We start from the raw sequence: 15,793 nt of genomic DNA, 5'->3' as shown, positions 1-15,793 counted from the left end.
GGTGATATATTGGAACATTTAAAGAAACATAACCCTAGATATTTTTATAAAAAAAAATCTTCTAGGAAACGAGTTAACCCAACAGCACATATATCTGATTTTTATGATCATTTCAAAGAGCTTTCTGTTAATAATTATGACCAGGCTCATCATGATAATACGGATGACTCTACTGTGTTTGAGGATTTAGATAAACCCATTACCACTCAGGAAATTGAAAAGGCTATTAGGGGGTTGAAAAGAGGTAAATCTCACGGCCTGGATGGCATTCTTAACGAATATCTTATCAAATGCAGTACATACTTGAATCCTGTTCTTAATAAAATTTTCAATAATGTTCTGAACTCAGGTTTTTTTCCCTGAAGCTTGGTCAACTGCTGTAATTATACCAGTTTATAAGAAAGGAGACCGTAGTGACCCTGCCAATTATAGAGGTATTAGTCTTCTTAGCTGTATGGCAAAACTTTTTACATCAATTTTAAATAATCGTCTTATACAATGGTCGGAATCAAACAGTGTTGTTACTGATGCCCAATTTGGGTTTCGCCCTGGATTAAGTACAGTTGATGCTATTTTTGTGCTCCATTCTATTATTACTAAATCTCTTAATGATAATAAAAGATTATTTTGCTGTTTTGTGGATTTTAAGAGCTTTCGACTCTATAGATAGATGCAAATTGTGGTTTAAATTATCTCAACTTGGAATTAGAGGAAACTTACTCAAAACTATTAAATCAATGTATAGCCAAGTAAAATCTTGTGTAACTGTAAATGGGAGATGTTCAGATTTTTTTTGTAAACAATATGGGCCTTGCTCAAGGAGAAATTATGTCACCGATAATGTTTTCGTTGTATGTTAATGACTTTGAAAACTATTTTATAGAACATGGAGTAAATGATTACCAATTTGGTGAGTTAAGCCTTTTTCTCATGATGTATGCTGATGATTTAGTTTTGTTTGTGGAATCTGCCAGAGATTTACAAAACATGCTGAACAGCCTACATAATTATTGTGAAACATGGAATCTAACTGTGAATGTTGAAAAAACTAAAATAATGGTTTTTAGAAAAAGTGGCAAGTTACGTAAAGAAGATTGTTGGTTTTATGATGACAAACAGTTGGAAGTTGTAGACCAATTTACGTATTTGGGAGTTGTTTTTAAATTTAATAATAAGTTTAATGCATTACAAAAAAGTTGTCAGAACAAGGGCGAAAGGCTGTGTTTGCTTTGTTTTCAAAATGTAAATCTATGCAAATGAATTTTGTTACTCTTTTAAATTTATTTGATACATATGTTAACAGTGTATTAAGTTATGCATCGGAAGTCTGGGGTGGCTGTAAAGCTCCAGATATTGAAAAGATACAGCTTGAATTCTGTAAAAAGGTATTACATGTTAAAAAATCCACATGCAATGTAATGGTTTGTTTTGAACTTGGGCGTTTTCCTCTTTTTTACACCAGAAAGTATCGAATGATAAAATACTGGTTGAAAATTATAAATTCTAATAACTGTATTTTAAAAACTGCTTATAATGTTTTATTGAATTTACCAAAATCGAACAATGTATTTAATTGGGTAGAATGTGTTAAAGATATATTGTACAGTCTTGGTTTTGGTGATGTTTGGGTAAACCAGCATAAAGTTGTTCCTTCAAATATTTTACCAATAATCAAACTAAGAATTAATGATATAGCTTTTCAAGAGTTGTCATCTTTATTTGAAAACTCTTCTAAGTGCTATTTATATCGTCACCTGGCGAATCAAGTTGTTTTACAAACTTATTTGACAAAGTATATTCCTAACAAAAATTGTATTGTATTGACAAAAATAAGGTTATCGGCACAAAACTTGTGCATTGAATCTGGACGTTTTTCAAATTTAGATAGAAGTGAGCGTGTTTGTAAGTTTTGTGACCCTCATCGTGATATTGAGGACGAATATCATTTTATTCTCATTTGTCCAATTTATCAAGATATTAGAAAGAAATTTATAAAAAGACATTATTGGGAAAAACCATCTGTATTTAAATTAACCAAACTTTTGAGTACTACAAATATAAAAGAATTAAATCTACTTAGTAAATATATTTACAATGCAACTATTTTGAGAAAGTCATTAATGTAATGCTTGTCCATTCTCCACTTATCCTGTATGTATGCTAATTGTATTTTGATATTATTATTTGTAAAAAAGCAAATAAGTTGAAAAACTTAATGCAAATAAAGAATTTGAATTTGTATAGTTAAGTGCCTTTGTTCTACAGAATGATGTTATTTGTACAATACATGTATTCAATATTATATTACTGCATACTGATAAATAGTGGTGATTATTTCCCACCTTATTGACACCTTAATTATTGTTGGACTTGATTTACCATTAAACAGTCTCCAACAATTCCAATACAATCTGTATCAGAGGCACTTGTATAAGACTATAAAGTGGCTTAAATAATAACATGTGTTTTGGTACCACACTTGTTTTGTATGATGAGAGGAGATATCTTTTGAGTTGACCAGGAGATAATTACATGTAGTAGATAGACTGGTGTAACTGTAAATAAACCTCTAATCTGAGTATGTAAATATCTACAGTCCAACCCACTTAATACAAACTCGGATAGTACAAAAACCTGTTTTTTCACGAATGGAGTTATAATCCCCTGCAAATTGCATTCAGTATTCTTTGATTTATTTCTGATTTAGTACCAATCGGTTAATACGAAAACCCAGGTAATACATACCCATATAGTACGAATCGGTTAATACAAAACCCCAGGTAACACATATCAATTTCTGAGTTCCCTGGGTACTTTTTGTGTTGTTTTAAACCCAAATAATGCAAAGTTCCAAAACCAAAGTTTGCAAATCGTAACTAGGTCAAGTTTTAACTAGAGGCCCAGAGGGCCTGTATCGCTCACCTGGTTTTTTGTTAGTAATTATTAACTCTGACAATTAGAAAAATAAGCAAAATTGACTCCCAAAGTTTAATTTTGAATCACAACCATACAATGATGCTATTGATACCATACAAAAATGCTATCCAATACATAGGTTCAGAGACAAAGTAATTTATATGAAAGTAGTAGCCTAATTGACCTTTTTGACCTCGCATCTATTGCCGTCTAAGGCCCCGGGGGTCAGCCCTATCATTTGTACAATTTCAAATCCCAACCCTATAAGGATGCTACCATTGCATTATAAGTGCTCTTCCATTCTTAGTTGCAGAGAAGAAGTCGTTTATATGGAAATAGCTAAATTAACCCCTTTTGACCCCACCCTTCAGGCCCCCGGGGGTCAGCCCTATCATTTGCACAATTTGGAATTCCCACCCTATAAGGATGCTACCATTGCATTATGGGTGCTATACCATGCTTTGTTGCAGAGAAGAAGTCATTTATATGGAAATAGCCAAATTGACCCCTTTTGACCCCGCCTCTTAGGCCCCCGGGGGGTCAGCCCTATCATTTACACAATTTTGAATCCCCACCCTATAAGGATGCTACCATTGCATTATGGGTGCTATACCATGCTTAGTTGCAGAGAAAAAGTCATTTATATAGAAATAGCCAAATTGGCCCCTTTTGACCCCGCCCCTCAGGCCCCCGGGCGGTCAGCCCTATCATTTGCACAATTTTGAATCCCCACCCTATAAGGATGCTACCATTGCATTATGGGTGCTATCCCATGCTTGGTTTCAGAGAAGTCGTTTATATGGAAATAGCCAAATTGACCCCTTTTGACCCCGCCCCTCAGGTCCCCGGGAGGTCAGCCCCATCATTTGTACAATTTTGAATCCCCACCCTATAAGGATGCTACCATTGCATTATGGGTGATATCCCATGCTTGGTTTCAGAGAAGAAGTTGTTTAAATGGAAATAGCCAAATTGGCCCCTTTTAACCCCGCCCCTCAGGCCCCCCGGGGGTCAGCCCCATCATTTGTACAATTTTGAATCCCCACCGTATAACGATACTACCATTGCATTATGAGTGCTATCTCTTGCTTAGTTTCAGAGAAGAAGTCGTTTTAATGAAATAGCCAAATTGACCCTATTTGACCACGCCCCTCAGGCCCCCGGGGGGTCAGCCCCATCATTTGTACAATTTTGAATCCCCACCCTATAAGGATGCTACCATTGCATTATGGGTGCTATCCCATGCTTGGTTTCAGAGAAGAAGTCGTTTATATGGAAATAGCCAAATTGACCCCTTTTGGCCCCGCCCCTCAGGCCCCCGGGGGATCAGCCCCATCATTTGTACAAATTTCAGTTAGTAGCCCATAAGGATGCTACCAGTCAAATTTTGTTGAAATCCGACCAGCGGTTATGGAGAAGAAGTCGATTGTTGATGGACGACAGACACCGGATGACGGACGCCGGACGCTGTGGTATCCCGTAAGCTCACCTCGGTCCTTCGGACCAGGTGAGCTAATAATTCATCACTACCATGTGTTGACTCATGTTCTCCAATTATACGTACATAGAGTGGATAATCTACATTCATGGAATGAACAGTTTTCAATAAAATAATATTATGTTCCTGTCCAAAGTATCACTTTGTTTGTATCTCCATGTTAATTGTACAAATGTTAACCCATTTAATACGAAACCCACATAATACGAAAGGATTTGAAGGGTCCCCAGGAATTCTTAATAACCAGGTTGAACTGTATCTTTAAAAAACAGATCACAGATAAAAGGCTATTTAATAATTCCTCCAGATACATAAATTTACAAAAAAATAATCTTAAACAAGTAAGTGTAATGATACAGAATATAGTTTAATATTCAATTCTTTTAAAGAAGCATGTCAGTAAATGTGAAGTTGTATTCTCAGATATGCATGAAACATATTTTGTCTAAAAACCAAGTACATGCACTTTTATACAAAATAGCAAAAAATAAAACTAAAGAAAGAATGTTAATACTTTTATTAAATCTAAAATTTTAATACCAAAATTTTGATATTGAATATTAAAATAAGTGTAATATTTCTTGGTTTATCCACAATGATTTCATTATGATTTTGCAATGATATTCCACATATGATAACATATATCAAAATGTAAAAGTGATGAAAGAAAGAAAAGTGAAAAAGAAAAGAAAGAAATTAACAGCTCTATTGTAATATACCATTTAAGGCACATTCACAATTCGGTATTTTACATTTAGAATGCTTTAATACATATACAATGCAATTTTGCACCATTAATTATTAATAATATCATACATTATTAGGTGAAGTGAATCATAAAACAAGCTTACTTCATACTGGAAACAAGTCTAATTTTAATTATCTTAGGACAATACTAAAGTGTACCTACCGGTAAAACTTTTCTATAATATAACTTATCAATCATATAAACATTACATATTTTTAGAGGCCAGAGGGCCTGTATCGCTCACCTGGTTTTTTTTAAGCAATTATCACAAAGACCCTGACAATTAGAAAAATTAGCAAAATTGACGCCAAAAGTTTAATTTTGAATCACAACCATATAATGATGCTATTGATACCATACAAATATTGCTATCCAATACATAGGTTCAGAGAGGAAGTAATTCATATGAAAATAGTAGCCTAACTGACCTTTTTGACCCTACGTCTATGGCCGTCTAAGGCCCCGAGGGTCAGCCCTATCATTTGTACAATTTCAAATTCCTACCATATAAGAATGCTATCATTGCATTATGAGTGCTCTTCTATGCTTAGTTGCAGAGAAGAAATCGTTTATATGGAAATAGCTAAATTGACCCCTTTTGACCCCATCCTTCAGGCCCTCGGGGGGTCAGCCCAATCATTTGCAAAATTTTGAATCCAAACCCTATAAGGATGTTACCATTGCATAATGAGCATAATACCATGTTTAGTTGCAAAGGAGAAGTTGTTTATATGGAAATAGTCAAATTGACCACTTTTGGCCCCGCCCCTCAGGCCCCCGGGGCTCAGCCCTATCATTTGCACAATTTTGAATCCCCACCCTATAAGGATGCTACCATTGCATTATGGGTGCTATCCCATGCTTAGTTGCAGAGATGAAGTCATTTATATGGAAATAGCCAAATTGACCACTTTTGACCCCGCCCCTCAGGCCCCAAGGGGTCAGCCCCATCATTTGTACAGTTTTGAATCCCCACCCAATAAGGATGCTACCATTGCATTATGGGTGCTATCCCATGCTTAGTTGCAGAGATGAAGTCATTTATATGGAAATAGCCAAATTTACCCCTTTTGGCCCCGCCTCTCAGGACCCCAGGGGGTCAGCCCCATCATTTGTACAATTTTGAATCCCCACCGTGTAAGGATGCTACCTTTGCATTATGGGTGCTATCCCATGCTTGGTTTCAGAGAAGAAGTTGTTTATATGTAAATAGCCAAATTGACCCCTTTTGGCCCCGCCCCTCAGACCCCTGGGGGTCATTTGTACATGCTACCAGTCAAATTTTATTAAAATCCAACCAGCGGTTATGGAGAAGAAGTCGATTGTTGATGGACAAGGGACGCCACGGTATATCCCATAAGCTCACCTTGGTCCTTCGGACCAGGTGAGTTAAAAATTAATGCTGAAACGAGAGCTAACCTCAATAAAATCCAGTCCAAAAGATGAAGACTATTTGACTAATAATCTGGATACTGCCTTGGTCAAGCTAACATTGAAATTGTAAGTTACAAAAGAATGTATTTGTTTAGTAAATGTTATAATTATATTTTCAGCATGTAAATTTTTTATACACAACAAGTGAATGATTAATTCGGACAGACAGTTACATTGCGGTAGTGTCTAATTTATTTTGATGAGGATAAAGATACATTATATCATATATATGAACCCAACAGAAATGTGATATGATATTTGTAAGAAGCCATGCCAATTCTAGAAATCCCTTTCCCCTTGTAATACCACTAGATGTAACAGAAAATAAAACGTGTCCCTGTAATCCTTGTCACAGTTTATAGGTGTCACACACACAAATAAAACACAATCAAGACCACAGGAATCATTTGTCGCCCTGTTTCATGTTTTCATCGAGTCTATATCACTCTTGCCACTACTGAGGCTGTGTATTAGAGCTGCTATCTGGGCGTGCTTGTCCACATTGGATTTGAGTTCTCGTATAACTTCCACCTTTTCCTTTAGTTCCTCTTCACTCTGCTGTAACGACTTTTCTAGTGTCGACACCTGTGGCAGGAGGAATCAACCTCATCAATATTCGTGATATAGTAATCAACCTCATCAATATTCATGATATGTTTAATCTCATTGATTTTCATATTAATCTCACCAATATTCAGTATATATTGAATGGGCATTGTACAATGGATTTTTTTTTTTTGGAACACAATTATTTTTTCATTTTTTTTATCCTGAGGTACAATAAGAAGCTCAAACTTTTCAATGGTGGTAATTGTGTACATAGTGTACATTAAGTACTTTTGTAACTGAAAAAAAAAGGATAAAAATTTTCTACTCCTGTTTTTGATTGGAAAAAAAAATCCATTTATCAGTAGTGATCTTTAACCATCCATTCTAGTGTCTTTTATTTTACTGAATGTTTGTGGTTATCGAGTGGATGATATCTGAAACAGCTCTTACTTTTACCATCTTTAGCCCTGATTTAGATAAGCACGGTAGAGTATATATGTCACAAACGTTACTAAGAGTACAACGTAATGGCTGCCGTGAGTCCCACCTAACTGTAAGTTACCTCTGTTTGCATCTTAATCAATCAACTTACCAATGTCTATATATCATCTAAAGAACTTTAAATTCACTCCAGATTTATCGCATGTTAATGGATTTCTTACATAATGTGCTGTTTGTTTCAAACATTCAAGGACAAAAATTGTACGCTCGTAGATTTAACATTGTTATCGTTAGGACTTCTACATGGATATGCAGCAAATTGCCCCTAAATCCCTTTTTTTTTTTTTAAATATTTCAATATTCTAAAATGATTGTAAGTCATACAAAATTGCAAACAGAGGTAAACTTACCACAAGGTGGGCCTCACAGCAGTAATTGGTTTTTTCTCTCTTAGTAATGTTTGTAATGTACATTCCCTACTTTTTGCTCTAGTTTCCTTTTTACTTTCTCTGTACTGTCAAGGTTAGCTTTGATTTAGATAACAAAATGGTATGAAGTTCTCACCTTTTGTTCTAGTTTCCTTTTTACTTTCTCTGTACTGTCAAGGTTAGCTTTGATTTAGATAACATGAAGTTCTCACCTTTTGTTCTAGTTTCCTTTTTACTTTCTCTGTACTGTCAAGGTTAGCTTTGATTTAGATAACATGAAGTTCTCACCTTTTGTTCTAGTTTCCTTTTTACTTTCTCTGTACTGTCAAGGTTAGCTTTGATTTAGATAACATGAAGTTCTCACCTTTTGTTCTAGTTTCCTTTTTACTTTCTCTGTACTGTCAAGGTTAGCTTTGATTTAGATAACATGAAGTTCTCACCTTTTGTTCTAGTTTCCTTTTTACTTTCTCTGTACTGTCAAGGTTAGCTTTGATTTAGATAACATGAAGTTCTCACCTTTTGTTCTAGTTTCCTTTTTACTTTCTCTGTACTGTCAAGGTTAGCTTTGATTTAGATAACATGAAGTTCTCACCTTTTGTTCTAGTTTCCTTTTTACTTTCTCTGTACTGTCAAGGTTAGCTTTGATTTAGATAACATGAAGTTCTCATCACCTTTTGTTCTAGTTTCCTTTTTACTTTCTCTGTACTGTCAAGGTTAGCTTTGATTTAGATAACATGAAGTTCTCACCTTTTGTTCTAGTTTCCTTTTTACTTTCTCTGTACTGTCAAGGTTAGCTTTGATTTAGATAACATGAAGTTCTCACCTTTTGTTCTAGTTTCCTTTTTACTTTCTCTGTACTGTCAAGGTTAGCTTTGATTTAGATAACATGAAGTTCTCACCTTTTGTTCTAGTTTCCTTTTTACTTTCTCTGTACTGTCAAGGTTAGCTTTGATTTAGATAACATGAAGTTCTCACCTTTGTTCTAGTTTCCTTTTTACTTTCTCTGTACTGTCAAGGTTAGCTTTGATTTAGATAACATGAAGTTCTCACCTTTTGTTCTAGTTTCCTTTTTACTTTCTCTGTACTGTATCAAGGTTAGCTTTGATTTAGATAACATGAAGTTCTCACCTTTTGTTCTAGTTTCCTTTTTACTTTCTCTGTACTGTCAAGGTTAGCTTTGATTTAGATAACATGAAGTTCTCACCTTTTGTTCTAGTTTCCTTTTTACTTTCTCTGTACTGTCAAGGTTAGCTTTGATTTAGATAACAAAATAACATGAAGTTCTCACCTTTTGTTCTACCTTCCTTTTTACTTTCTCTGTACTGTCAAGGTTAGCTTTGATTTAGATAACATGAAGTTCTCACCTTTTGTTCTAGTTTCCTTTTTACTTTCTCTGTACTGTCAAGGTTAGCTTTGATTTAGATAACATGAAGTTCTCACCTTTTGTTCTAGTTTCCTTTTTACTTTCTCTGTACTGTCAAGGTTAGCTTTGATTTAGATAACAAAATGGTATGAAGTTCTCACCTTTTGTTCTAGTTTCCTTTTTACTTTCTCTGTACTGTCAAGGTTAGCTTTGATTTAGATAACATGAAGTTCTCACCTTTTGTTCTAGTTTCCTTTTTACTTTCTCTGTACTGTCAAGGTTAGCTTTGATTTAGATAACATGAAGTTCTCACCTTTTGTTCTAGTTTCCTTTTTACTTTCTCTGTACTGTCAAGGTTAGCTTTGATTTAGATAACATGAAGTTCTCACCTTTTGTTCTAGTTTCCTTTTTACTTTCTCTGTACTGTCAAGGTTAGCTTTGATTTAGATAACATGAAGTTCTCACCTTTTGTTCTACCTTCCTTTTTACTTTCTCTGTACTGTCAAGGTTAGCTTTGATTTAGATAACATGAAGTTTGCTTTTGTCTAGTTCTTTTTCACCTTTTGTTCTACTTCCTTTTACTTCTCTGTCTGTCAAGGTTAGCTTTGATTTAGATAACATGAAGTTCTCACCTTTGTTCTATTTCCTTTTTACTTTCTCTGTACTGTCAAGGTTAGCTTTGATTTAGATAACATGAAGTTCTCACCTTTTGTTCTAGTTTCCTTTTTACTTTCTCTGTACTGTCAAGGTTAGCTTTGATTTAGATAACATGAAGTTCTCACCTTTTGTTCTAGTTTCCTTTTTACTTTCTCTGTACTGTCAAGGTTAGCTTTGATTTAGATAACATGAAGTTCTCACCTTTTGTTCTAGTTTCCTTTTTACTTTCTCTGTACTGTCAAGGTTAGCTTTGATTTAGATAACATGAAGTTCTCACCTTTTGTTCTAGTTTCCTTTTTACTTTCTCTGTACTGTCAAGGTTAGCTTTGATTTAGATAACAAAATGGTATGAAGTTCTCACCTTTTGTTCTACCTTCCTTTTTACTTTCTCTGTTCTGTCAAGGTTAGCTTTGATTTAGATAACATGAAGTTCTCACCTTTTGTTCTAGTTTCCTTTTTACTTTCTCTGTACTGTCAAGGTTAGCTTTGATTTAGATAACATGAAGTTCTCACCTTTTGTTCTAGTTTCCTTTTTACTTTCTCTGTACTGTCAAGGTTAGCTTTGATTTAGATAACATGAAGTTCTCACCTTTTGTTCTAGTTTCCTTTTTACTTTCTCTGTACTGTCAAGGTTAGCTTTGATTTAGATAACATGAAGTTCTCACCTTTTGTTCTAGTTTCCTTTTTTACTTTCTCTGTACTGTCAAGGTTAGCTTTGATTTTAGATAACATGAAGTTCTCACCTTTTGTTCTAGTTTCCTTTTTACTTTCTCTGTACTGTCAAGGTTAGCTTTGATTTAGATAACATGAAGTTCTCACCTTTTGTTCTACCTTCCTTTTTACTTTCTCTGTACTGTCAAGGTTAGCTTTGATTTAGATAACATGAAGTTCTCACCTTTTGTTCTAGTTTCCTTTTTACTTTCTCTGTACTGTCAAGGTTAGCTTTGATTTAGATAACAAAATGGTATGAAGTTCTCACCTTTTGTTCTAGTTTCCTTTTTACTTTCTCTGTACTGTCAAGGTTAGCTTTGATTTAGATAACATGAAGTTCTCACCTTTTGTTCTAGTTTCCTTTTTACTTTCTCTGTACTGTCAAGGTTAGCTTTGATTTAGATAACAAAATGGTATGAAGTTCTCACCTTTTGTTCTAGTTTCCTTTTTACTTTCTCTGTACTGTCAAGGTTAGCTTTGATTTAGATAACAAAATGGTATGAAGTTCTCACCTTTTGTTCTACCTTCCTTTTTACTTTCTCTGTACTGTCAAGGTTAGCTTTGATTTAGATAACAAAATGGTATGAAGTTCTCACCTTTTGTTCTAGTTTCCTTTTTACTTTCTCTGTACTGTCAAGGTTAGCTTTGATTTAGATAACATGAAGTTCTCACCTTTTGTTCTAGTTTCTTTTTTATTTTCTCAGTATTATCAAGATTAGCCCTGACTTTATCCAAACAGTCCTCCAACTCGTCCTGTTCCTTTTTGGCTTTAGCATGCTCCTCCTCTAACTGTATTTGGGTTTGAGTGAGTTCTGAAAACAAAGTAAGCCTTGATTATGTCGGGATCTGTTCTTATATCACTGTATCTGTAGATAGATCTTGGCATTATCGTAAATTGGGATATTTTGGCATCTGCAAAAATTTGGCGTTTATGCTCCAAAATAGGTTGGTTAAAATGGCGTGTTTAAATTTGGTGTTTCCATGTACTCTGTGTCAAATTTTGGCGCATACTCATCGTAATGACACACGATCAAAGATCAACATTTTGACGATCGATGCTCTGGAATTACTTCCAGTTTTAGATCAATTTTGATTTCAAACCTGAAATAAAAATCCGGAAAAAAGGACACAATTTTATATTTGAGAAACCTTAATCATATTCAGTGGTTCTATGGTCTATAGAATCCTCAAGAAAAACATCCATCTCTATTTTGGGCTTAGAAACATGTGATCGCCTTCAACACCATATAGATACTGAAACTATCCTTAGAAGCATTGAACTTTGATAGAAGTAATCAATACTCACATACCTGTTTATACATATACATACGTTTTCACATATTTTTTTGAAAGAAAAACTCAGGTTTAATCAATGGTTATTGTTACTTTATGGCTGACTAAACATAGGCCTCCAACAATACTGTGTGATGTTACATGACCGACAAACTTACTTGAGTCACAGGTCTGAGCACTAGTACTGTTCACTTTTGTAATCAATATAAATATAAACACATCAATTCCTTTTATTTGTGTGTACAGTAAATAATTATTCGTAGCTCCTCTGTTAACCAGTCGCCTATATAAAACAGCTTAACAGAGATAGAATTACATACCCTAAACATTTTGTCGGAAAAACGTTGAGTCTGGAATTTAACTCCTGATACCAAAGTAGTTAAATTTTGGCATACTGGAGCCAAACGCCAAATAAGCCAAAATATGACCACATCCATAATATCCCAATTTATGGTACCCATTCCTCTCAAGGTTATGGAGGTAATTTGAATATTATTGAAACTTGACAATTCACCTCACACAAGACATGTGTCTCCCACAAACAAGGTTTATCTACTTTACATTTGGGTATATGTCCATCAACAATCATTCCACATACCTGATTTTAATGAATGTTTCCTTTGTTATATTTCCCTCTATTGTTATTTTTGCATTACACTTCATCAACTGTGGAGCATAATTTTGCTACAAAGATAATGTTCTAGTTGTATAAGTAAGCAGTGCCTCCTCCACAATATCTCTAGTTGTAGAATTACTAAGTAATTGAAACCACAGGGTTACAATGCCTCAAGAGAGTGCCCATTATATAATGTATATGTTGTTAGTAGAACGTCCTTACCCGACGCCTTCTCCATCAGCTGTTTAGAGAGTTTAGACAGTTGTTCTGAAGCCCTGTAAAAAACATCAATATGAATTCAAATACACAAAATTTACTTCAAACTAGGTGATATAACAGAATATGACTTCACAGAATAACGCTATAACCCCAATGTCATTATGGGGTGAAAAAAAACCACCTAAATCATGTCATCATGACATGGGGTCAGAAACACAAGTGTCTTTTGATCACATTACATTGACAGTATCAGAGATGGAAGGTTTTGTCTTATACATTGTGCAAGTAGACCTGTAATCATTGACATGATGTTTTGTTTCTATGTTAAGATCACCACTAAATATATCATGTTGAATACACTATTTGTTGTGTAAGGGCAGGTAATCCTTAGTTAAGGTTTAAGTACGTACACGTCATGTTGTTGTTTCAATGATTCGTTGTGTTTATTTAACATCTCATGCATCTCCACTAGAGTCTTGTGTTCTTGCTTCAGACAGAGTAAAGACTTCTCAGAGGTTTCAAATCTACAAATCAGCAAAAGTTTGTCTAAACAATTCTTAATGCACAAATCTATTTACAACCCTTCATTCATCTAACAATCAGTATAGATACAGCCACACATATCACCTCAAGTTACCAATCTGTCTTTATTTTTATTTTCTTCCACACTTATTGATTAGGACCCCTTCTTTATGTTACTGATAAATACACAGACACTCCACACCTAAACCTGTTAGGCCACTTACTTCTCCGATAACTCCATGTACGCCACAGTAAGTTGTTTGTGTTCAGCTGCAACCTCTTCTAGTCTGTAAAATCAGTAGTTAGACATCATTAAGTGAGAATAAACCAAGGGAACCCAGTCTATGTAAAAGGCTAGAAACATCACTTTGATGTTAAAATTTCAGCTACCTGATTTCCAAATTGGCTAGGGCAATTACCAAATTTGAAAGATGTATTGTTTATATGAATTCTTGAAGTGTTGTAAAACCTAAGCAAGGTGTTTCTCACTGATCACTTAAACCTTTTCCCAAGTTGTTAGAAGTCATCATATTTATCTTTATTTTACATGATTTAATTGGTTTTTTTATCACCTTGTGTATACAGTATAATAAAATCAATTACCTATAAGTGATCAAGAGTCTCGGGCTAAGATATTGTAACATTATCCTCAGCTAACGCCTCGGTTTGGATGTTACAAAAATCTTAGCCCGATCGCTTATAGGTAATTGACTTTTTTTCTCACGCCTCTAAGATATAACAAAACCCATCTATATACGCGTTCAGAGTGTAAAATTATCCCGTCTTGGGCCTCCTGGTTCAAAGCCGATTAACCATTTCATCTGCGCTTCAATTTTTGTCATCTCGCATAAAACTATAGTTCTGTTATCTCAAAGAAAAGAGATGATCAATTGGTACATGCTGTTTTCATAATTAACAAGGACATAGTCATTCAGATCCCCCGCCAATGGAGATATCAAAGCTGAAGTAAGTGTGATTGTGGAGACTTATGTGTATGAGAAAAAAAACAGGAAAAAGTGCAAAAAATGAAAACCTAAAAATAGCAAAAGGTACTACTAGACCATAAAATGAATTGGTCTATGAAGTGGAAATATCTCTGCTGGTTTTAGAGTTATAATGCGGAAATGAACCTGCTACAAAAATATGATATTTTCAGCAATGTTTCAATGGTTACAGAAAAAAGCACAAAAAGTGAAAACCTACAAATAGCAAAAGGCACTACTAGACCATAAGAACAATGTGTCTATGAAGTTTCATGGAAATATCTCTGCTGGTTTTAGAGTTGTGCTCCGGAAACGATTCTTACACAAAAATCTGCCATTTTCAGCAATGTTTCCATGGTTACAGAAAAAAGTACAAAAAGTGAAAACCTTAAAATAGCAAAAGGCACTACTAGACCATAAGGCTAATGTGCCTATGGAGTTCCGTGTATATATCTCAACCGGTTTTCCAGTTATGTTGCGGAAACGAACCTGGTACAAAAATATGATATTTTCAGAAATGTTTCCATGGTTACGGAAAAAGTGCAAAAAATGAAAACCTAAAAATAGCAAAAGGCACTACTAGACCATAAGAACAATGTGTCTATGAAGTTTCATGGAAATATCTCTGCTGGTTTTAGAGTTGTGCTCCGGAAACGATTCTTACACAAAAATCTGCCATTTTCAGCAATGTTTCCATGGTTACAGAAAAAGTACAAAAAGTGAAAACCTTAAAATAGCAAAAGGCACTACTAGACCATAAAATGAATGTGTCTATGAAGTGGAAATATCTCTGCTGGTTTTATAGTTATGCTCCGGAAATGAACCTGCTACAAAAATATGATATTTTCAGCAATGTTTCTATGGTTACAGAAAAAAGCACAAAAAGTGAAAGCCTACAAATAGCAAAAGGCACTACTAAACCATAAGAACAATGTGTCTATGAAGTTTCATGGAAATATCTCTGCTGGCTTTAGAGTTGTGCTCCGGAAACGATTCTTACACAAAAATCTGCCATTTTCAGCAATGTTTCCATGGTTACAGAAAAAAGTACAAAAAGTGAAAACCTTAAAATAGCAAAAGGCACTACTAGACCATAAGACTAATGTGCATATGGAGTTCCGTGCATATATCTCAACCGGTTTTCCAGTTATGCTGCGGAAACGAACCTGGTACAAAAATATGATATTTTCAGCAATGTTTCCATGGTTACGGAAAAAGTGCAAAAAATGAAAACCTAAAAATAGCAAAAGGCACTACTAGACCATAAGAACAATGTGTCTATGAAGTTTCATGGAAATATCTCTGCTGGTTTTAGAGTTGTGCTCCGGAAACGATTCTTACACAAAAATCTGCCATTTTCAGCAATGTTTCCATGGTTACAGAAAAAAGTACAAAAAGTGAAAACCTTAAAATAG

At 34.6% G+C, this 15,793-nt stretch overlaps 1 protein-coding gene across 2 annotated transcripts in view; it reads right to left on the bottom strand.

The window, feature by feature from the left end:
* Nucleotides 1-2,974: 2,974 nt before the first annotated feature.
* LOC138306110 (protein CIP2A homolog L-like) overlaps nucleotides 2,975-15,793 on the bottom strand; it is a 66,511-nt gene continuing 53,692 nt past the window's right edge. For both annotated transcript variants that reach the window (XM_069246474.1, XM_069246480.1), the window contains 5 exons: nucleotides 13,620-13,682; nucleotides 13,284-13,397; nucleotides 12,877-12,929; nucleotides 11,418-11,557; nucleotides 2,975-7,181 (listed from right to left, as the gene is read on the bottom strand). In XM_069246474.1, coding sequence (XP_069102575.1) covers nucleotides 7,017-7,181; nucleotides 11,418-11,557; nucleotides 12,877-12,929; nucleotides 13,284-13,397; nucleotides 13,620-13,682 — 535 coding nt within the window. In that variant the 3' untranslated portion in view covers nucleotides 2,975-7,016. The remainder of the gene's footprint in view (nucleotides 7,182-11,417; nucleotides 11,558-12,876; nucleotides 12,930-13,283; nucleotides 13,398-13,619; nucleotides 13,683-15,793) is intronic.

Source organism: Argopecten irradians, chromosome 1, assembly GCF_041381155.1.
Source record: "Argopecten irradians isolate NY chromosome 1, Ai_NY, whole genome shotgun sequence".
NCBI lineage: Eukaryota > Metazoa > Mollusca > Bivalvia > Pectinida > Pectinidae > Argopecten > Argopecten irradians.
The sequence above is the reverse complement of the archived record's forward strand: the minus strand, read 5'-3'. Positions and strand labels throughout refer to the sequence as shown.